General features: G+C 47.6%; 1 protein-coding gene across 1 annotated transcript; it reads right to left on the reverse strand.

Moving 5' to 3' along the window:
- Positions 1-608: 608 nt before the first annotated feature.
- pdzrn4 (PDZ domain containing ring finger 4) lies at positions 609-23,903 on the reverse strand. Its single transcript, XM_029163213.3, has 9 exons — positions 23,483-23,903; positions 9,763-10,016; positions 9,233-9,335; positions 6,668-6,766; positions 5,354-5,416; positions 3,833-3,934; positions 3,507-3,623; positions 2,304-3,341; positions 609-2,215 (listed from the first exon to the last, which is right to left on the reverse strand). The coding sequence occupies exons 1-9, from the start codon at positions 23,549-23,551 to the stop codon at positions 1,643-1,645; spliced, it is 2,418 nt and encodes an 805-aa protein (XP_029019046.1). The 5' UTR covers positions 23,552-23,903; the 3' UTR covers positions 609-1,642.
- Between the last annotated feature and the right edge of the window lie 544 nt (positions 23,904-24,447).

Genomic DNA, 24,447 nt, shown 5'->3' on the forward strand with positions numbered 1-24,447 from the left:
AGGAGCCCCCAAAACCAAGTGTGTTGTGGTATAGTTAATAAATTTGTAAACTAAATCCTACCTAATGAGATTTCTGCATTGTAATATATAGCCATGCCCCGGCGAGGACGGACAGAAATAATATACATTCATATGAAATATACTGTAGTAAGAGTTTCCCTATTGTGTGTAAGGGATTTTTAAAATAACAATTATCAATGTAAATAAACCCTTTAAAGTCCTGTGAGCACGGGATGAGGATTTGGTGCCTTTTTCTCTTAGGCTAAATGATTTTTGTACCAAAAGCTTGATTTCTACACATTCCTGGGATACTATGTCGTTAATTGTTAGTGGCTAATGTGGCTAGCGCTAGCTGTGTACATTAGCAGAGCCCAAAAATCCAGCCGGAACAAATAATAGTTATAGCCGCTTTGCATGCATTAAGCAACTTAAGATGACGTTAGTACTGATTTGGTTTTATGTAAATAGGTGAAATAAAAGATTGAGGACATTTTACCTCCGTTTTGTCGAAACAGCTTTCAAAATAAAAGGCTGCAGTGACAAATTAAAGGCAGCACAACAAACCACTCAAGACGAGACAAAATGATCTAACTAATGAGTCAAACAAATCTGTGTTGTATTATTTTCATTTTATTATAAATATGACCATCAACAATACGGAATTCAAGGCCTCTTTAATGTTACAGTGAAAAGCAGCAGGCTTAGGTTGAAACGCTGCAAATATGACACATGTTTTGACAGCGTCCTTCAAGGTGACCAACTGAATGTGAAACAATCAGACAGACCATTAAATTTAATTTACAATAAATAGAAAGAACAGTAAACAATATAAATATGGATCCGCTTCACATTATAACACAATCAGCATACACAGTAAGGGTTAAAGGCCAACTCCAGGGTTCAAAGGTCACTGATTCAATAAGCCACTCAGACTCTTGATAGTTAATCAGTTTGATGTGAAAGTAAATCTGCATATTGATATTTTCAGTTCTTTAAAATTTTAAATTTAGTGCTACTCAGATTCAGTGAACAATGAAAGAAATGTTTTGTGATTAGTTGTCCTTGACTTATTCTGAAATTTAATGCCAGCTACATTACAATCACATTGTGTCCTTGATGGTTTGGCGATGTAAACATAAATAAATAAAAAAAATAAATCACAATAAATTGTTTTGTACATTGAGTGTAAAAATCCCCTTACAAAAGTAACAGAGTTTACAAAGTGAAAAATACAGTTTTTTTTCCCCCTTATAAAAAAACGCCACCTCCAACGAGGCAAATTGCAGATGCTTCATATGCAATGAAACAAAAGAATGGAGGGCATGAAGTCACAATACACAGTATACATGAAGTTCATCTGTTGGTTCCTCAGGTTCTATCGTCAGTCTGTTGGAACCAACATGCTACCAAACTGCCAGCACCAAAAAGCCAGTGTAAAAACAGGGCCGTGTTGTGTCGGTGAGGTCTTGTCACGATAGAGGTGGGGAGATATTTGTACATTCTTAACTTGCTAAAAGGCTGCTTCATGAATGCTACACAGGTCCTTAGAAATGACATTTTCATTACAAAGCAGTGGTTCCTGAAAAGCAGGCTACCTGATAAAAAAGTAGGCAGTACTTTACTGTGTGTGTGCGTGTGTGTGCTAAACAGTTGTGACAGACAGAAAGGCGTTATGTACTTTGGAGCCCTCAGGGACCCTGGCCCCATGGCTCATCAGCTCCTGGATTGTCATCCAGTTGTCCAGGATCTTTTTGTTTCGCTTTTTCATCATCTTTTTGTGACTGAGCTCCAAGATATTGATCTCCTTCCTCCCCTCAGCTCCACTGGCCGTTCCCTCCTTTAGACACTCCAGGCGGCTTTTCTGCATGAACTCCCTGCGTTTCCTCTGCTCCCTGGCCCGAGCCAGGTGCTGCTTCCGCTCCTCCTTGCTCCAGTAGCGGCCCATCTTCATCTCGCTCATGGCGTCGTCGTCCGTGGTCATGCCTCCGCTCCTCTCCTCCCTGATCCGCAGCGCCCGCTCCCTCAGGATGCGGTCACGAGCGGGTCGCCGCGCCACGTAGCGGGTGCCGTCGGCGCGGACCTTGACCTTCCATTCCAGACGGGGCTCCCCGGGTCTTCCACTCCGGGTCACGGGATCTCTGCAGACGCTGAGCAGACTCAACTGGCTTTGGGAGTATTCTAGAGATGAATGCTGTTGAAGTAGCTGCATGTAGCTCTGTAACACAAAAAAACAGGATCGTAAGTATGTTACCCGACGACACATCAAGATTATCGTGAATATCTCTTTGTTATGTATTGTGCACCTGGAGTTGCCTGGGTCCTCCTTGGTTTTGATGGGGGGCTGTCTGATATGACGACCCATAAGGAAATCCTCTTCTGGAGTCTCTGGTCCTCCCTCTCTTCTCACACCTCTCATCATCTGCCGGCAGGGCAGGGTCCGACTCAGAGCGGGACTGGTTGCTCTGATCTGGGCTGCTGGAGATGCCAGGGCCTGGGTCTGCTGGCCTGTTATGACTGGGTGATCCCTTGGGGACTGGGATGGGACTGGAGGAAGACACCAGTCTGAGGTTTTTCTGGTTGGTGATGCTGATGTGTCTCTGCAGAGAGTGGTCTGGAGATCTCTCCATACCGAGCGGCGTCGACCGCGCGCTCTCCGCTGTGTTGTAGGCACTGGAGCTGTCCTTTTCCCGAATCTTATCGCTGTCCGACCTCTCCGGGTGTTCGTGAATGTCCGCTAGCCGGCCGTGCCGCTTGTGTCCGTCTTTGGGGCTCCATCCCGGTGAGCAGGGCGTGGCCACCGAGGGGTCCAGTTGGGCCTGACGGAGCTGATGCGCCTGCATGATGCTCTGGCACTCGAGCTCAATGCTGCGCAGCTCCTCATTGAGCATTCTCAGCTCCTGCTCCACCCCTCCCTCTCCTCGGGCGTCGTCGGTGCTGTCCCCGTCCCCTCTTCCTGGCTCAGTGAGGCTACACTCTATGCTGTGTCGAATGGAGTACACCCCGCACTCTCCCCCATTTCGAATTTGACACTTGAGCTCCAGAAGTTGCTGGAAGCAATTCTCCAAACCCAAGATGCCACCTCCTCCATTACGTATGTTCACCACCCCCTCATGACCTTGACCTTTGGTCCTTTGACTCTGGGTGTCCTGTGGCCCAGTTGCTCGTTTCGTGTGTGGATGTTCTGCCCGCCATCGTTCCCTCAGGCGGTGGGCCGGGGTCCTCCTGTGGACTCTAGCGAGCAGGGGCTGGTGCTCCGGACTGTCTGTACTGCGTCCAAAGCCACTGTCTTGATTGTTGGAGGAACAGGTCGCTGTGTCCGTCATGTCATCTTCAGCTTGAGGCTGGTGCAGGAAGAAAGATGGAGCATTTTACTCTCTTGGATTGTTCTGAAAATCTACACAGTGTCGATCGATATTCTTGTCTAGCAAAAGAATACAGATTCATGCCTTGCTACTTTTTTCGCAGAAAGGCATGTCTTTGATTCATGTCTTTTGCTACATTCTCACCTCATCATCCCTGTCGAAGTTCTGCTCCCTCTGCTTCCTCCTCTCTTCAAGTATCTCCATCTTCAGCTTCTCTACGAGCTGCTGTTGCTCTTCATCCAGCCATGCCTCCTCCTCTAGCTGAAATCACAGTGCCTTGTCAGAAAAAAGATCTCTCCCTGGGTATGTGTTTGTGTGTGCGTGTAGAAACTCCATACAATCACATTGACAGATGGAAGGAAAAGAAGAGGCACTTAGCCGCCAGTTGCTGTTATTTGACATGACATGGGTTGTCAAGGAAGGCCAGGGAGCCCGTGCTTGTGTGTGCTTGTGTGTGCTTGTGTGTGTACCTGGATGTCTGGTCTTGTCACCAGAAGTATGATGCTCCTTGCCTCTTCACTCGACAACAAGGCAACAGCCTTCTCTCGGTCGTGCACTTCGCAGCCATTTATCTGGACATCAAAGACAAGTTTAGAAACTCTCATAATTTACCCAAGATAGGACCATCTGTAATTTTATCATCATCTGTTTCTGTTTCATATGGTTGTCTCAGATCTCGCTGTCTGCCTCCTCCACTATCCCTTCCACTATACATCTGTACGAAAAAAAAGCATGTGTAGGCCGCTCGCTCTGTGAGGGGAGTCAATTGCGAGTGCATTGTCCAACCTCAAGAGAGCCTGCTCTCGCCGAGCATCCAGACACACAATTAACCGTTCTCTGACAGGTGGCGTTCATCTTTTCTTCACTAGAGTAATGGGGCTGTCAGGAGAAGATAATAGGGCCAGGAGTACAGCAGGCCCCGCTCCCCATAATCACTCACACTAGTGGGAAACAGAAACACTGCAGGTACAGATGGAGTTTAATTAACGTTCAGATTTCAAAAGGCATATTGCACAAGAGTAGAATTGAAACAAATTCAAGATAAGTGAGAAATCCTGGCCTGACCTTCCACTGCTTGTTTGCCCAGCCAGGATAAGTCTCTGAAGCTACATTAAGTCTGGTGTAAATAGCTGGGATAAGCCCATTCAAGGTATTGATTAAATGACCACATGTTTCAATCACAGCATTGCTGTTAAAAATGGACAATACCTGCAGACAAAAGCATAAACAGTCCAGAAGTAATTAATAAGCAACATCATAATCACAATGCACAGGGTTCCTGGTCATCCGCACCGACCAGGCTACACTATAAACACTGCAGTGCATGTGTTTCTATCTACACCGAACTACACTGTGTTTTTATCAGTAGACAAAAACAAGTACAGGCACTTTATAAAATAATAATTCAGAGAAAAACTACTTCATGCGCTTTGTGGATCAGAGGTTCGTCCACATAGCGCTGAAACCAGAAGCACGCAGCAGACAACTCTTTGTTGAGCCTTAATGAGGGACTGTTCACCTCAGTTACACCTTTCCCCCAATAAAAGCCTGCAGTGAAGCGTGCAAACTTTGCCACTTCGTTAACTCTGTGAGAAACAGTGGGCGCTGAAGCTACAGTATACTGCACACCTTAATGGACAAAAATAGATTTTATAGAGTAGAGATGATAAAGAATGATACTGTGTACAGAACGGCCAGATGTTCCGATGAGTCGATGCCTCCTTGTTAAGACGTTTTTTTCCCCTTCTTTTACCCCTTTGGGTGTTTTTGCATAATGAGAGAGGCAAGGAGCAGCCCTGGAATGACACCGAGAGCCAGGATTTTAATTTCCCCCAGTAAAACTAGGCGATTAAATATACATATGCTCACACCGACAGGAGCGACATAGGCTCGGATCTGGTACGACAGATATCCTGACAGTCCTGAGACAAAGACAGAGCAGACAAATGAGTTCATAATGAAGCTTAGTGAGGCACTGGAAAGTCCCCCACCTGTAGAATACGATCTCCCTCCTTGATGCGACCGTCTCGTGCTGCTAGGCTGTTTGGCTCCACCTGCACAGGAGAACATGGAAATCAGTGTCGACAGCTGGTCTTTGCGCTGCTGTTCTCTCTCTAATACACCCACTGAAGCGCTGCTCTGCTCCCTCATGTCTGCTGTCAGGAGGAGAAGTCAGTTACTCCCTGAAAAGAGCTGATTGTTATCTCTCAGACAACCTTTTTCTCTTCCTGGCGTTTCCCATTCACCCTGAGGTGACGTGAGCCATCGGTTATGTTAAAGAACATAGGTGTCATACAGGAAGTGTCAGACAAAGCTGGATTAATCAACACCTATAGGTCTGTGAATGCATCCCAGTGGATATGCACATACCGTACGCTAAAAGCCTTTACTGTAAACCTTTTTCATCTGGCATTAAGGATCACTAGTGATAGAAACATTAGAGGATCGGGTGTTTTCCTTTCCTCCAATTCCACCAAAGTTGCCCCATTTCCATCCATGCATGTCTGTTAATACAGGAAATGATCATTTTATGCCTTTATCATTCATCTAAATGCCTGTTGTGCTGGTGGGGGAGAGGCAGCTAATTCCGCCTTTTATGTCCTTGAAGCTGGATTCTTGCACACAGCGGCTCATGCTGCACTTTTCATATCCTCGCCTTTGTGTTCGTAACGGCAGCGAAACTGCACCTGCAGCCAGACGAAACGGTCTAAAGCCGCCTAATTCCGTCATTCATTCATTCAGGTTCTTTCAATAACTGAAATAATTTGTTTTTATTTCCCGGGGATTTCTCAAAGAATCTCCGTAATGCGTTTCCTCTCTGTTGTGAGTACTTCGTAGTCAGGCGCCGCGCCGTAAATGGGAGGATGCGTTATTTAACGTTCTGTGGAGCTAATGAAGGCTGTCGCTCACAGCTAATTAAAACGTGTCGGGGAGCGGCAGGAAGGGGAATCACATTTCAAACCCGACTTGCTCTTTGGCCGCGCGTGGCTCATTCTCACACGATATTTCACTGGCAAACATTTTCTCTCCCTTCCTCTCCCATTTGCTGCTGCTCCAGTGTGAAAACGAGAATTCAAATGGGAGCTCATGCCGTCGTTTAATAGCTTCCTGCTCCAAAAGGAAACCCAGGTTTGATTTAATGAAGGTGCTTCCTCCTCACTATCAGCGCTCCGTTCTATTTTTACCGTGCAGTGAATATCTGTTTTTGTGGACAGTAATTACGTGGCATTGAATGACCAACTATTCCTTTAAAAGGAGCATCGTTAAAGGCGGTAACGAGGCGTGACATCACATCCTGTCGGTACCTGGCCCACGTAGATGGCCGCGTCCTCCTCCTCGTCGGTCCTGTAGCACAGCGTCAGGCCCAGCTTCTCCTGGCTGTTCTGCCGACACAGCTCCACCTCCTGTTTCACACAAACACAAGGAGGTTGTTATGGACCTGGATGGATTTTAAAACTGCATGAGGTGTTGTTGTATTGCTGCTGGAATGATCCCACCTATGGGAGAGCTACTGCTGCTTTCTCGCCGCTTTGGGAGTGTTTCGTTTAGTTCGAAAAAGCTCTAGGCAAAGACGACCTGTGTGGATTTTCTCCTGGAGCCCAAAATCAGGGCAATCTCACATGCTTATCACTCGCTAGTGAATACAGGGGAAGAATATAGTACAGATGGTGCAATGCAATGTAAATATAACAATGATGCAAATATGGCTCCAGCAACTACGCTCCCGTCAGAGAAACGACAGCCTGTCCTTATCACTCATAACCCAGCATGTGGCAACACACTGCTCAGGCGACTAAAGCCTTGATATTTCCCCGGCTGGACCCCTCCCTCGGGTTATTTCCTCCACGTTTTGCCCATCACAGTCCCGGCTCTTTTTGATCTCTGCTGTGTACTAAGGTAATCACATAAAGTTAACACCAGGGATAATCTTTATTAACCCCATGCTGCCAAATTCATTTTGCCGCTGTGAAGTTGAGAAGGGAGGGGTGTAGGAGGGCGCATGGGGTAACCAGAGACTATTTGGGGGGGGGGGTGATAATTAAACAGCAGCTTCCCCACAACAGCAGAGACTGACAGGGGGAATAATTAATTTCTGTGGCATTTAACCCCTTGTGCAGACAGCTCTGACCTTCAAAGGTTGGGAGGTGTTTATGATATTACAATGCACCAGTCTGGTACTGGTTTGGCACACCAGCTGATTTGTATAAACCGTGACAGCAACATAACCGCAGCATCAGGCCACCGTATGTCAGCGCACACTGGGTCTGACTGGATTACAAGAGGCATCTATTACAGTGCGGCGCTCGCTGGACTCCAGATGTGTGAAGCCGTGGGGCCTGAAGCTGTAAAGTGAATATGATTGGATCATAATCTGTCCCTCTGTGGAGCTTGAACTCAGCAGTGGAGTGTTTTCATATGGCCCATAATGCATTGTGACAGCTGATGCACTTGCTAATTTCCAGCGTGTGCAAACCAATCTTGGATTTGCCAGAATTAACCACATGCTGCTGAGGCGTCAGACGTCGAGGGCGGCATCTCGTTTCCTCCAGACACGTCAGACATCTGTCGGTAACATTTAAGACTAATATGCAGTTAACAGTTCATCTTTCATAAAAGCCAAATGGGCTCATTGTGTGTCGAGTTTTCAGCTGTCACTGTCTTGAAACAAAGTGAAAATAATTCAGTCTGAATTGGGTTCCAGCTTCTTTCACACTTCATCTGTCTGGGATTAGAAGTTTTACACTGCTGCATCTTAATTAACCATCCTATGTAACCTGCCTTTCATTAAAATCTGCAAACATTGCTCTTCTTGGGAAGTAGATAGAATCATTGAAACAGATGAGAATGTTATTAAGTCAAATTTCCATGACAGTATTTTAATAACTCTGGGAATTGTAATGATAATTAAAAAGGGGTGTAAACTTTATTCTTCACTCCTAAGAGTGAAACGATCTGTATGAGAAAACTGGCAGCTGTGAAACCTACACAGGTACTTTCTGCCCGTCATTATTGCGGTTAGATTGAGAAGTGGGAGCGGGAGCCCTGTGACAGCAGGAGCACCCATGTGGACAATTAGTCTGAGGCCAAGTTAAACCTGTCAGTCAGGAGCAACATTCCTGGGAATGGCAGCCTATTATGTTTCATCCAAGAGGAAAGTCATGCATGTTCCAGTCAGATCCACGCGGACGGGCCGAGGTAAGCGGGGGAGGAGGGGCGGAGCATGGCTCTCTGTGTTCCGTGATACTACGTCTATTACAACACACAAGCTCTTCACCCCCCCCGTCCCCCAGCCACACGGGAGAGCATTTCTTCTACATGATGCTGTAGGTGAGGCCACAGCTGGCGGAGAGGTTCGCTGGACCAGGAAGCCCCTAATCAACCAGGAAGGTCCACGGACTGTGGCAAATGTCACCCATCACTGTCACGTAGCCTGACATGTGTGACATGTAGGCCCCGCATCTGAATTCCTCCATGCATTCGCTGCAACGAGCACACTGGTCCGAAATAGTGACCGAAAGGGGGACAAATATGATTTCCTGGATTCTAATTATGTTGTTGACGCACTTTCTCCGACATTCTTCCGTTCTTACAACATATTCCCACCTCTGGTTGAGCGTGAAGTGGCAGTCGGAGGAACACAAAGGACGTTGCATGATAACCAAGAAACTAAGCGCCTGTGGGAAGCAGAAGAGCGAATTGTTGCATTTGTCATGCTACAGTATCAGTTTAATGCAGATGTTATTGAAAGCTTCATTGTTTGCCCTTCTGGCCATAATTAGAGCTCCATACGCAGTTTTCCTCTCAAGGTTGAGAGCCGTCCAGTGATGAGTTTCCATCAACCAATAACGTTGACTGAAAGAAAACTTTACCTCATATTCATACTCTTCGGGCCTCTCCACCTCTGCTGGAATGTTTGACAGGTACTCTGGACATTCGTAAAACTCGTGCTCCATGGTGTGAATGGAATGGCAGCTGGAGAAAGAAAAGGTTAAACGATGTTACACCTGCGTCTTCATATTAACTAACTAAAACTGCCTGATTCCTACTTTTATGTTGCATTTGCTGCCAAGTAAAGACCTAAATATAGCCACAGAACGGCCCAAGCACCAGATACCTTCTCTATCAGCCCATTGGCTTTTAATCGCCCAGCAAAAGCCCCCATTAAACAAAATGGATGTAGCACACAGAAGCAATTATTGCCTGCGGGTTTGGCACTGCATAATGATATCACAGGGACAAAGTACTTATGCAGGTTGGGGGGTTTCCACACTATGATAGAACTGCTTAATAACTACCACGAAATGAAGGAGAACCACGCAGCAGCCTCAGGGTAGCTCCAGGTTCACCGGGGTACAATACTATTAGCACTCAGTTAAAGCGCCGCAGCGCTCGTCCTCACCTGTCCGACAAAAGGAAGGGGCAGATGTCAGGCACCGGCGGGGTCGCGGGCCGCAGCTTGGCCAGCGCCATGATGTGCTCGAAGGTGATGTCCGTTTGCGTGCAGACGTCGGCCACGCACGCATCCTGGGGCGGGAACGCCACCGTGGCGCCGGTGGGGGTGCGGCGGAGAACCTGCACGACGATGGGGTCTCGCCGCATGGCCTCCACCACCGCTTCCTCATGGTCCACCTTGGAGAAGTCACGCCCGTTGACCTGGGAGAAGAGAGAGAGAGACAGAGACAGAGACAGAGACAGAGACAGAGAGTGACTTTGGAGATTTTGGGGATTGGATCTTAAGGAATAACCTGGTGAGATTTGCAAAGGATGTACTAATTCCAATCATTTTAGGGATCTTGGCGTCAGTTAAGATGCATTCATTCGGTGATGATTAGCACACACGCTCTGTTTCTTCATTCACACCTGGGATCCTCAGCGTACCTTCACACATCTCCACAGTTCGGTGCAAAACAGCTTCCAGTAGAGCAACTACTGTGCCAGTTAAGTGCTTTCACAAAGGGCACTTTGGCAGTAATTCCTGATGGAGGGAGCACATTACATATCCTCTGTCTTTTTGCACCTCCACGCTACACTTTCACACCAGGTTCAGACATTTTAAGTGCTGACCAGCCATTCACAAATGTGCTTCGCTAACCTTCAGGCTACTGCCAAATTTACGGAGCCTATTTAATGCAGCGCATTTGCTGCCTGTCTTAATGGGCTCGTTTAAACCCCAGCCTCCATTTTTTCTCCTCCATATTGTTTTTCAAGTGTAACGCAGATGCATTAACTACCTTGTTTCCCATTAGGCTAGTTTGATATATGATAATCCTTCATTTAGGACACTTTTTGGCCATGTTCCCCTTCACACGCATCAACTATCCCGTTTGTGTCTCTCTGACAAAGTGTTGAAAGTTCCACAAGTTGTAATGAGGTCCAGATGGGCACATTAATCTCCAATCAGAGCGAGCGCTGGAAAAGGCAGGAAGTGATGGTGCAAGTACACCTGCCCGTGTGTTTACCTGCTGCTGTTCCCCAATTCATTCTGCCTGTTGATGAGCTAACGGCCCTGATTAATAGCCACCAGATGTGACAAAGCTCGGGAATAATAAAACTCAGAAGCCACTGGTTTGATGTGTGTGTGTGTATGTGTGCGCATTCCTCATTTTGTGCATTATGTGAACTGAATTTACATACCATTAGGGAAAATTAAACTACAAAATGAGGTGATAAAGGAGAGGAAGGGTTTTAAAGGCAACTAAAAAAATTAAGGTGGTATATATTACTATTCTTTATGTTCCATATTTATTATTTATAAGGCATTTATAACACAATTTCTTACACATTCAGTCACATGGTGATCTACAGTATGATCCATCACGCTCCATAATATCCTCATATTATTCTCAGATTGTTATTTTTCTGTTTACTCTGTTTTCCCATTGGGATTGTAGCGTAATTTAAGAACTCCATTTCCAGCTATGCGTGAGTGAGGAAGCATGCAAACAAGGTACATGTGGTATCTGAGCTGAGAGACGTCTAGGAGTGCGGATTCCATCTACAGTATATCAAAAAGTAATTTCATTTTGATTACAAGCTCCCTGTCACATTACTCAACCACTCTTCACTGGCCAAATCAGCGGCGAGCAATATCAGGTCATTACATCACCCACGTAGTCGCGGAAAGCTGCGCGGGACTCACTCACAGACTAAAAATAGTCTGGGATCAGGGTAATCCTCGGGGACAAGTGTAATGAAGCAACAATATAGGGTAGCCTTCATATGCCTCTCAAGTTAAAGGTTATTGTTGCCAATAAAAATGGTTCCCAGAAGCCCCAAAACCAAAGCTCCCTGTCAGAGCAGACACCTAAAGGTCAGGGTTCAAGGTGCTGCAGACTCTGTGTGTGTGTGTGTGTGTGTGTGTGTGTGTGTGTGTGTGTGTGTGTGTGTGTGTGTGTGTGTGTGTGTGTGTGTGTGTGTGTGTGTGTGTGTGTGTGTGTGTGTGTGTGTGTGTGTGAGAGAGAGAGAGAAAGTTCAATCAGCAGCCTAAATGTTAGATTTTTATCACTTCATCTTATTATTAAGATGAATTTATTGGCTTCTATTAGTTTTATTTCTTCAGCAGTTAAATTATTCTAACACACACATAAGGTTAATTCTGGATGTTTTATTTAAACGGTTTAGCTTCACGTCAACCGTCTTTTGTGCTCCGACACGCTCACACCTCTCAGCCCGACTCCACAGGGTTTTTAGGTCAAGTCTCAGTTTCCGTCTATTAATGCAACAATTTGCTCCCTGCGATGCACCAATTACACACGTCGTTGACTCGGGGAGCACGGCGCGGTTACATGCGTTAAGAAGGGTTTAAAATGATCACAGTCGCCGCCAATCAGTGCCCAGCCTGAGGCTCACAATGTGCTCAATGGAGGTCTGAAGCCTGTAAATGTGCCATCAGCTTTTATCAGATTTGTTTCCAGCGTTGAACGGGATCTAGATAAAGAAAGTGGAGAGACGGCTGTTGTGTGTTCGCTGTGTTGGTCCGTGCGTGTGAATAGATGCGTTTGCTGCAGAGATAAGAGTGTGATGGGAGCCACTCAACCTCACACACAGTCTGGGCACCACATCAGCTGCAGACAGGCTTTAAACAGCTCAGTGTGTTTCTCATGTCTGACTATTACCACTATGTCTCAATGAACAGGATAATAGTAATAATAATAAAGCACCAAACAATAAGCTGCCATTGTGAGACTCTCCGCCTATTCAACAGCAGCCCTTCCTGCCCCAGGTGCTCAACTCCACAATTTACCACAATCCAGCAGATCATGATTTTCGTGAACTCCCCCACAATACGAGTGAGATTGTATTTCCATTCATGGTGAGTGGCATATTGTGATGAGTACGGAAGCGCAGGTGGCACATTCTAGTAATCTGCCAAATCTCATTTCTCCTCCTCCTCCGGCCGCGCGGCGACGATCCGGGAGACCGGGCTCGGTGTCATAAATGTCTCATTTCAATAATAAAAGTCTCCGACATGCAATATCACTCTGGTGCAGCGGAGGCAGGCGGACGAGGGCTTCACGGGTTTGAGTGGCAGGCGGTGCAACCGGTGGCCATGCTTGGTTAATCGAATCAAATTGACCCTGGCCTTTTGCAGGATGAGAATATGATGCTACCGACGCACATGTGACAGGAAGCCAAACACAATGGAGGAGGTGGGGATGCAAAATGTGCCCGCTGGTTGATTTTCTTTTTCACCGAGCATCTGCTGAAGGTCACTTTTATTTTAAGCTCTAAAGTCGGTGACATGACTGAACAACTCTTACAATAACGTCAACCGTCCTTTCAAACTAACTCCAACTGTATGAAATGTGTTTCTAAAGACGGCAAAAGGTATAATTTCATCCAATTACAGTCAATTTCAATCTCAGTGTGACAGCTTTCAGGAGTAAATGACTGCTGTTATCAAAACAAAGAACAAGTATCTGGACCTCAGTTTAAACTGAATACTGATATATATTGACTTTGATACTATGAAAGCAAGAGTACAGATTTACTCAGGAATTGGGATGAAGCTGAAAATCTTTAGTACTGTAAATGAAACAAACCCAAACCCAATTCAAAACAAGTGTTTATGTGCAAATTTAATATTCATATGCATTTTCACCTGCTTAAGTAATAAAAAGCAATAAAACTGAAAAAAAAACTACTTCTGAACTGTATTGGATAACAGGTAAAAGTTGCAGCAAGTGAAAAAATACTTGAGAAAAGTACGTAACTGAGCAACTTTAAAACGTATGTTCAGGGCCATTGTTCCTAAAGTAAAACACTGACAGACTAATATGAGTGATTAGCTTTTCATTGAAATTTAAATTGCGCTGGCTAGCAAGGTAAAGGCAGGCCATCATCAGCGTCTCACTTCCTCCATTAGCGCTAAGTGTGCAGCAGGAGAGCAGGACTTTCTCCTCCACTTTAAAGCAGACTGGCCTCAGGACTGTAGCTGCACATCATTTTCCTAACTGGACCACTTTCCTGCAAGTTTTAAAAGCCTGACTAAACTTGAAAAAAAAGTAGGAGTCGGGGAGGCTTCACCTTCTGTTTAGCATTTTCCAGGGGCTTGTTCGTCTTTTCCAATCAGCAACTGTTCGCCGAGCGTTGTAACGCTCTGCTGTTTTACATTTCTGCACCACACCAATTAATCAAAGTGACAAGGTATTTAATGAGAGGCAATTAGAGTGTTAACCAAAATGCTAATCAGATGTAGGAGAGAGCGCTGGAGAGATGCGGGTTGGAGTCGGCGGTGATAGCGGCCGTTTCCTGTGTGTGTGTGTGTGTGTGTGTGTGTGTGTGTGTGTGTGTGTGTGTGTGTGTGTGTGTGTGTGTGTGTGTGTGTGTGATAAACTGTGGCCTAGGGTTCAAGGAGATTCCGCTCGCTGCTCCTACTAGGAGCCGGGTTCGTCCCCTCTTGCCTGTGTTTACGCGCTCATGTGCTGATTGCGTTCAAGTCCACGCTTGAGTGCGTGTAAAAGTCGCGATGAGTGTCCTTCACTTTTTTTTTTTTTTTTGTATAGACACGGGCTCATGCACAACAGGCGAAAACAACCAATTAGTTCTGCATGAGGAAAACTGGATGACAACAAGAAGCGTGAATTAAAAAGCGGCTGTTGGGACGGATGTTAAATAGCTGCTCTCAGGTCAATCCCTCCCCTCATCACACAGCATCTGTGAGGAATAGATCAGGCCGGTTCCTCTAGGAATCGCTCGTCACGGTGCCGGCCCGCGGAGCTGCTACATCAGAGCTAGCATTAAAAGTTAAAACACATGTAGGGACTGTCGGTTCGAGAGTAAAGCCGGCTTCAAACGGTCTCGCAGCAACAGCTGGACTCAGTAGTGTCTCCGCCCAGAGGAACAGGCTGGTGTCGTCGTGTTGCGTTCAAGGCCCTCGCATCACCAACGCTCAAGTGTCCTTCAACAAGATCGACTCCGCGGCTTTGCATCTGATCACAGCCTCGCTGCAGAACTGTGTCGTCCATAGCAAACATGTGGGTGGATCTCTGCACTGAGCTATAAAGACTATATTGCAGGGTGAGCACCTTTTTGTGCCCTCCTCCTTCACAGTGTGCATAATAAAAACTTAAATGAGTTACACCTAATTAGACCGTCTAATCCTGCATGTTTGACTTCAACTCACTTCCAATATTTCATAGCGCTCTCCAGCCGCGGATTCCACCACGTTGTTTTATTATTCTCCTCGGATGAAGCGTGATCTGTGGAAACGAGAAACGCCAACTGCCTCTGGCGGACATGTTTTCTTATTCTTTCTCCTTCATGTTGCTGGCGAGTTAAAAATGAATGAAAAGTATAAATTACCCCTAATTTTTCTTTAACATTGTTCAGATTTCTGAGCTTTATTCGATTTTTTTTGCCTTTGTCTTCCTGCCTAGATTAAAAATTTACAGAAATGAACCGCCATTCGTCTTGTTTCATTTCCTCGTGACTATTCTGGTAAGAAATCTCCATTATTTCCAAAAGCACTCTGAAAACCAGACAACGCCAGCCTGTGTCCATCACTCCCTGCCCTGACATCCACGCTCGCTCTCGCTCGTCAGGCACTGACGACTTGTGACTGTCATGCCAAGCAGCCGCGTGTGATGTAAGTGGGGGGAAATCAAAGGTTATCATCCGCCGGTGAGCGGGCGCATTAAGAAGCATCTCATTTCCTGATCTTAAGAGTCACTTCTGCATGGAGGGCGGGTCTCCTTTCAATTAAACCACATGATTACAGGCACTTCCTTGTGTTCTATTCAGATTTTTTCAGACAATATGACGTTATTAGCATTGTCGAGAGTAAACCATCCTCCTCGTGTGTCAGCGGAGGTGAAGGGAAGCCTTCCTTCCTCCACTCTGCTTATTATACTGGTAGACAGGAACTCCGTGGCAAAAGTCAAGAGGTGTGCTTCAGACTATTGGGTTTAATGCACAATCTGCTGCAGGCTGACACTTTTCTTCATTCTCTCTCATAAAGTGAATAATGCCCTGTCGCTCGGTGGGCTCGTACCTCGCGGCGGGGGGGCAGCGCGTCTGTGTTTTACTAATAGGCGCCGCGTCCTCGAGCAGCCGAAAGATGGCACGGGTTATGACAAACTGCATCAACAAGACATTCATTATCCTCAACATCCTAGCAACCGAATCACAATTACCGTGATCCACGAGTGAGCATCCAGCCCCGCTGACACCCCCCCCACCCTGCCAGTGCATAAATTATCCTTCTTTGTTACATTGGGGGGTTGGAGTCTTGAGAATTAGCTCAGTTTGTTTTGGTTGTGATGAGACGGTGAAGATGATGCTTGATGACAAATCAATCGAAGGCGCTTTCATTGTTTTGGTGTCAATTCCTGGAAATTCAAAGAATGTTTTTAAGTGCGCACACACACACACACACACACACACACACACACACACACACACACACACACACACACACACACACACACACACACACACACACACACACACACACACACCTAGACTGACTAATGTACTTGCCTGCTCTGTACCAGGACTTTATCGTTGCACCGTCTCCTCCCCACAGTCATTAGATTCCCATTAATCTCTTATCTGCCATTAAAACAACAGCCAGCGAGCGGTTCTGAACAATAGAATAGCCCTTCCTCCAAACCCTTGACACCTTGACACACACTGGCAGCGGGTTTGAATTAGGCTCTTGGGGGTCACCGATTAGGCCCACATAATTTATCCAGACGGCCGAGTTCACAAGGAGGTTACGTTTCTTCTCTGTATGTAAAATCTGACCAGTCTCCATCAAAGCATATCGGTCATTATTGCGCTCAAGGAAGAGCATGGGGATTCCGTGTTCATGTATTTTCCTATAAACAAATCCCACGACTTTCTACTTCTTGGATCTGTGCATCCGTGAACCAGGGTCTTGTGAGGCCGCCTGCGGTCTGATGAAACCGGAGCTGGACACACCACAGTCCACTGTCCTGCCCACAGCTCATTACCTGGATCAGACGTGTGCTCTGGAGCCAAGGTGGTGTTAAACCGCCCCCCTGCACAGTCCACCCATCTGTCACATTAAATACAATAACTACTAGAGTTTAATACAGAAGTTCCTTCAGACGCTTTGGGTACAAGTATAAAGAGGCTCATTCACGCTTCTGCCTTTGCTGCCATTGTTCTGAGTCGGCAGCACGGTGGGTAACAAACTCTAGCAGGGGTTTAATAATAGTGTCGTCAAAGTGACACCGCATGCACATGAGTGGGGAGACACGCAGGGAAGGAAGGTTGACTGAGCCTGAGTAAACTCTGACTGGATGAATCAGTAGCAACTTAGCATAAGCTTCCTGTTTCCTGTGAGCATGCTCATCTTTATTTAGCCTTAGAGCTGAGGCCTCAATCATCACACGCTGCATCCACAGTTGCCTGATGTGACTTATTTTCAAGTTCTCTCCTTATAAACCTGTAGGATAATTTACCATAAGACTATAAAACTAAAACATACACTTATGAAGGTCTTGCAGACCCGTGTCACGCTGTAAATCTTCATATTCATGCGAGCACAGATTTGGTTAAAGGCTAAAAGGCTCCGGCTCGCACAGGCGTAATTAGCAAAACATTCTACAGCTCGGAAAGTGAAAACATTTTACTGTGGAGTGGGGAAATAAAAGATTTATGTGTCGCTTTTTGCATAAAATTAAGCTTCCCCTTTTTTTAGAACGCTGAAGTGTGAACTTCACATTTTACCCTCCTCCAACCAAAGCGCTGCCTTTTATCATTTTAAAGTGATGCATGTTTATGTTCGCTAGAAGCACCTGAGTCATTAGCATTATTCATAACATGAAGCTTCTTGGGTTCGTTGGAGAAGAGAAACGACTTCACGCTCTGCTGACGGAGAGAGAGAGACGCTATTTCTGCACCTTTATGCAAAATGAGGGTGGGTTAGTTAAGGCAGAGGTGCTGTTCAGTCCTGGTTTGACCCGCCTCACCTGCAGATTCCACTGTACTTACAGTGAGTAACAGTGAGCTGATGGTTAATTACAGTGGGTTAGCGATTAGTAGTGTTGACATTAACTCATTAAATCTGAATGTCTTTTCTCAAAAATGGGTCACACGCATAATTTCTTACTCTCCATGAAACTAATGTGTTTTCTTTGCCCTAGTTTGGATAGAAATATTAAAAATACACTGCAAACTAGTATTTGTAATGCAAAATAACCCAATCTCTGAACTAAAAAGCGCTTTTTAATGTATAATTTGTAAGTTTAGAGAAGGCTGAGCGTCCGTATCCATCTCCTACCAACATGTCATCAGCTGGTCCGCATTCTAAATCAAGTATGACAGAGCCATCCAGACTTTGGTGGAAGGTCAGCTCACGTGCCCGTCCTGGAACAAGGTCAGGAATTAACTGTCACACTCGACTTTAAAGTCAGCGCTGACGAGAAGTAAAGGGAAAAGCAGGACGGGGCTGTTGTGGGGGGAAACAGGGAGAATGTGCAGCTGTGGAAAACTAGGTGACGTGGGTTAAAAGGGAAAACTATTTTGTAGGTACCACCAACCCAAAAAATGCGTCCTTTGGACAAATAACAGGGATAAATAAAAATAATTCCAACATTCCCAAGTCCTCAAAGCAACAAAGCCTCTCTTCTATCCAGCAGACATTTCCCATATCAGCACGAGGCTTATGGTTACACCCTGCACTAAACGTAATCACCCCCCCCCCACTATGCAGATGGTTCGGTGTCATTCTATCTGTAACTGGACCCCACGCCAGGCTCGGAGTGGGCCTAATGACTCCTCAACCCAAGTTAGTTAAGTGGGAATTCAACACGCTGTAACCTCATCTCCCTTTGGGCCGCCTGGACCTGGGATCCAGCCCGCGGGTTCAAAACACGCTTGACAGCGGCACGACAACAGCCCATCTGCATTGTCATGCATTTAGCAGCCAAATCAAGACCCGCGCTGTGTAGCTTTGACAATATGCTGAGAGCAGATGTTACTGAAAAGCACCACCGCTGGCTGATAACTGCTGCATTCAGGTGCTAATGCTCTTTGAGAGCTGCTGTAACAAACAGTGACGCGCTGATGGGTTCGTCTTATACTTATAACTGACATTTGGTCTCAGATGAGAATTGCCTTTTCTCTTTATCTGAAGACCTGACTGAGGCGAATGTTATGCTATTACGAAGGATTTGAGCACTTTGTCTCTGCAGCTTTGGCACTTTTCCCCCCATGCAGCAGCTAAATACCTGGGGAGGGGTTTGTGTGCGTTTACAGCACGTGAGCGTTCGCTCTCCTTTGCGGCGCCATGTCGCAGCAAACGCCTGCGACGGATCCCTAACAGGCCCAGATGTTTTTCTGAAACATCTGTGGAGCCTGACAGAACGTCGCCTGCAGCGCGGGGCCATACGGCGCGTTATTAGCATTTCCTGCCACAAGGTTGCCTTCAAACTATGTAGCAGTCACGGAAGCCCGACGAAAGTAGAGCCTCGCCCCCCGCCGCACGTGACAGAGCATAGAGCAGATGCATAGAGGAAATGCTACATGTGAAGGCAGGTATTAAAGTGCGTTAATGAGCAGGACAGACAGACGGCGGCAGGGAGACGAACGGAGCCGCCGCTGGGATGGAACGGACATGCAACGCTGGCAACTGATGGGCGATCGGAGGGGAGGGGGAGGAAAGCAAAGCAGGATGGGAACAAAATGGGGAAAAGTGGAGGTCTGAGCGGCTCATTGTGTAACTCCCAGCATCCTCCTGCTCCCCCTGCACTGCCCTTCCTCCTCTCTGCTCTATCGGCCGGGCCACTTGGCAGATCGGAGCGTATGGTGATGAGCCAAGGGGCTGATAACCACCCACAAGTCCTCTTGTCGAGTGCGAAGAGGCCGATTGTCACTTTACACCATCATAAAAAAAAAGGACAACAGTGCAAATGCAAAGACCTGATGAATGAACAGACTTTTTTTCCCCTTTCGGTGCGTTACGTGAATGAACAGCGGCAGCGAACAGACGTATCTCCCCCCACCATCACTGTGGCTGTGTGTGGAGCGGGACACGGGGCGTGTCAGTCAGGCCACAAGAAAGGGGCTTTTCATGGGGCTTATCAGAGCCAACGCAGGGGAGCGTCGTTGGCTGGTCGAGCCCCCCCCAAAATGTGTGCTTCCTCTCCTACAGCCAACAACCAAGTAGACAGATTCACAAAAGGCAGACACGGCTGCGAACGACGAGCTCCCTGTCCACGTCGCATCCCTCTCACACCATCGTGCTCTAAGCAGAACCGTTCACCTGAGGCTAAATAATCGGCCTGTTCCTCTATGCTTTTCTGGCCGAGGCCCAAAACACGCTCCGCCCGCGGTGTTGACGACGAGGCCATATGCACCTCTAAATCACGCGGTAATATCCCCACGCTGGGCCCCGATGGGCAACCATAACCATGATGGAGGACACCAGATGATCTGTGTTCAGCTGGAGAGTCCATTTCCATAATGCTACATTAACTATTTTAGGGGGGAAATAAATTAGCTTTTATTTCGATTCTGCTGTTTTCACTGCGCTACTTAAGCGCATTTATTTGCAGTAAAAGAACTGTAGCTGTTGGATTCTGGACTTATTGAAAATCCAATAAATCGGTGACATCAGAAACGTATTGGTGCCGCTTATACAAGGCGCTGATTCTATTTCATATGCAATACAGAGCAACATGCAGCCAGGGCATCTATAGAAGAATTTGTCAAGTGGTATTACACTCACAGATGAAAAGGTCAGACTCACTGACCCGCACTGACAGGCACAGTTGTTAGCCTGAAAAATGCAAGGGAAAAAAATGGAAAGGTCACTTATTCACAGTAGCTTAAAATCCCATCAGAGAGACAGAGACCTGGAAAAGGAAACTGCGAATCCAGGACAAGAGTAGCACCTCTAATAAGGAGGCAGGCGATGAATCAGGTGACATCGCCTCCCGTCATCCCCTGCAGCGCACCTGAAGCCCCCAAGACATCACCTAACGGAGACACCTGCAAGCAGGAGTCTGGGATGCATCATCCCTGCTTTATGCATCTCTACTCTAGTAGTGGCACCACTAACCCGCGTCCCGCCCCTCCCTGGAGGAAGCCGTGGACCAGGTTGGGGCGGCCATATGGAGGTCTGAGCGCGGCTTCCCCTGCTCTCTGTGGCGCTGCTCCGGACACCGTGGGCGGTGGCGCGATGGAGGGGAGTCTGTCTAGCCCCCTCCATGCTGGACATGTGGCACAGCATCTGTCTCCGGAGGGAAGAGCCTCACCGAAGCCGGTCTGCTTTACAACCGTACACCAGTGTGAGAGAGGGGGAAGGAAATACCCTCCTCCTGGTGCAAAACAGGGTCATAAATAGTATTTAAGTGGAATCAAGACAACACAGAGTCGTTGAATGCGTTAAAGGTTGCAGGTTATGCAGTGTGATACAACAACTTACTGCAAACAGGTCTCATGAGGCTCTGAAAGCCAGAGGCTGTGGGACAATTTAACACAGCCACAAGCAAATTGTGAAAGTGCTGCAGCCCTGTGGTTAAGTAAGCGACACACACACACACACACACACACATGCGCGCGCACACGCGCACACGCGCACAGGCACACACGCACACACGCACACACACACACACACACACACACACACACACACACACACATGCGTGAGCACACACACACACACACACGTGCGCGCGCACACACACACACACACACACACACACACACACACACACACACACACACACACACACACACACACAGAAGTCACAGTCGCTGAATGGAAATGCTCTGACGGGCGTCGTAAATCTCCCGGTGGCTGCAGGGCGGCCGGGGTCGGGCAGCCAGCGTTCCTGTTGGAGCGCTGCAGCTGTGTGCACAGAGATAGCCACTGTGTTGTGGGAGACACCGGAGCACAGCTGCAGGCGCAAAACTGGAATTGCTCTGTGAAATGCCAGGACCCCCCTTCACAGTAAAGCATTGCCTAAAGTGGCCGACTACACGCAGCCAAGGATATTAACATGGAGTCTTGAATAGCTGGAGTCCATCGCTTGCAGGTCAGGATTCACATCAACACAAAGAAGGGTGTCACGTGAGACGCAGCATCAGATCACAGAAGAAGTCTATGATCCACCACTCTCCACCAGTCTCATTCATAACGCGGGGTGTGGAACAGAGGGGGAGCCGGACTAATGAAGGTTATCGAGAGGAGAGTAAACCGGTCCGGGGCGATGACGGGGAAGCGAGAAGGAGCGCTCTGTCTCTGAGGAGTCTCAGTGCATTCGTACAATCCCATCAGCGAGAGTCACACTGACACACTTACAGTAGCTGCACGGTGAGCTCACACTGGGAATGGGAGCTGTGGGCGACTGCTGACTGTCACACAATCAACACAATGTTTAACAGACAGCAGTAGGTAGAGCTGTTACCCCCCAGCGCACGCACGCACGCACGCACGCACGCACGCACACGCACACGCACACGCACACGCACACGCACACGCACACACAGTTACAGTTGGACTTAGGTGTTAACTTCTTTTACTCATGTCTTTGTCTTCTTCACCTCCATCATCTCATTAAGGGATGAGTTCAGCTCAGCTGATGGACAGCTGGGGGAAGTCACTGTCACCCTGTAGGAAGTCACTGTCAGACACAAGCGTCACCCGCTCGCGCTTTACGCTGCATGAAAAGCGTCGCTGGTTGCCGTGGCGCCGTCTCCGGTTTCCCCCGTTGCCCGTAACTGCGCGAGACACTAAATGATGAATGGACCGCGGCCGCTGCTGCTCTCACAGAACGGGCGGAGAAAAAGCACGCGTTTCCCCACAAGCGGCTGCAGACGCAACCACGTCGCTGCACTTCATATCTGCACACGAGGACGCGCTCACACTTTCTGACACCTGTTATCTAATCAACGCGTTCCAACCAGTTAGTAAAGACTATTTCCCATTAACACCAGCAGCTTAGTAGTAACCTCATAGTCATGTGTGATATTTTAGATACAAACAATGAACTGATCAACACAAATATAACCTCAACAAAAAGCATCTTAATTGAGCTAATTAAGCTTTTAATGTGGCAGCGACCATATTCTTCAGGTCAAAAGTCCACGTCGGGCAAACAACAGAAAGCAGGCGAACAGATTTGCTGGTAGCTCTTTGAACTGTGCTTCCTCCAGACAGTCACAGGCAGAGGAGATGTAATGAATTCCCCCGGAGCCCGAGCAAAAGAAGAGCTCAACTTGTCCTCACATCTCCCGCGACTCGGAGAAATAACTAGCTGCAGTCACTTTGATGGCGAGAGGGGAGTAGCACACACGCACGCACACGCACACACACACACACACACACACACACACACACACACACACACACACACACACACACACACACTCTGGCTCTCTGCCTGGCTGCTTGGAAGCAACTCATTTCTCCACATTTCTCTTACGCCTCTGCCATTTTCCTCCTCGCTTCCCCTCTCTCGTCTGCTTTATTGCGTCCGTTCTGACTTCGCCTTCCTCTTGTGCCGGAGCCTAACCGTGCACACGCTCACTGGAGGGAACCCCGGCCGTCCGCTCCTGCGACCGCCACGGTTGCCTCCGCTGTCATCTTGTTTATCCAACAGCCCAATCGCGCTGTGCCCCCTCCTCCCCCCGTCTCCACTTACCTGTGCAATCTCGTACAGCAGTTTGTAGTGCTCCTCTCGTTTCTGCAAGGTGCACAAATTGCAGCCCATTCTAGTTGTCAGGGAAACAATGTCGAGCGCCCGCCGGAGTGTGTGTGCAGTCTGCGGCGTGTGCGAGCTCCCCCCGGGGCGTAACACACTCAGGCTCCTCTTCCTCAGCTACCCCACACCTCTTTCTCATCCGTGGATCCTCAGAGATCCCCTCTGCCAACACATGTGTTTGGGTTCACTGCTGAGCTTCCCTCGCTTCTCAAGTGGTAAGATGGGTAAAAGCAGCTCTTCCCTGTCTCTCTATCCCTTAAATCCCACTTGCATGCCTACATACACTCTCCACTTCCCCCCTATCGTCTCTCCACCACCTCCTCTCTCTCAGTGTGAGCGCACGCTAGCACACAGACACACTTTTGCTTGGTGGAGACACACCTCCTCCTGTGGCAGGCTGACTACACATGCCTGCTCCTACTTCAGCTCATTAATAGAAGGCAGCCTCATTGGCTGTTTAAAGGAAGGGGCTGGGAGAGGAAGGAGGCTGCTACAGTAGTCTTGTCTTGGCCAGATTCAGTGTCATTGTGCACGGTGACAGCTTATGTGTGTTAGTGTGCAATTTGTTATACAGTGCGTGCAGAATCCTGTAAAAATCCCAAAGTCCCACTATACATTTACTGTACCAGCATCTCAGATGATCGAGTCGCTGGAGCAGCTGTTTGTCAGTGCATGTGCTTAAAAATGGCTCGGGCGCGGAAATTCACCTCCTTTTGCTCCATAGATTTTACAGTGGGAGCGTGCGACCGTCACCAAACCTCTGTCTCAGTTGAACAAGGGCGCTGCACCGGGCCGAGACACAGGAAGAAACACAGACTATTATTGATCGGCTTCAAATTAGCTTCCAGCCCGACGGCCCCCCCTCCGCACCCAACGAGGGGCAAGGAGATGAGACGCCGAAGCCG

Source organism: Betta splendens, chromosome 9, assembly GCF_900634795.4.
Source record: "Betta splendens chromosome 9, fBetSpl5.4, whole genome shotgun sequence".
In the NCBI taxonomy this organism is placed as follows: Eukaryota; Metazoa; Chordata; class Actinopteri; order Anabantiformes; family Osphronemidae; genus Betta; species Betta splendens.

Bases quoted from the DNA above. Each gene is read 5' to 3' on its own strand.
- pdzrn4 (XM_029163213.3), bottom strand. From the start codon at position 23,551: ATGGGCTGCAATTTGTGCACCTTGCAGAAACGAGAGGAGCACTACAAA. The intron at 10,017-23,482 runs GTAAGTGGAGAC...CTCTTCTCCCAG, and splicing joins TGCTGTACGAGATTGCACAG to GTCAACGGGCGTGACTTCTC. The intron at 3,342-3,506 runs GTGAGAATGTAG...TTCCTGCACCAG, and splicing joins ACTTCGACAGGGATGATGAG to CCTCAAGCTGAAGATGACAT.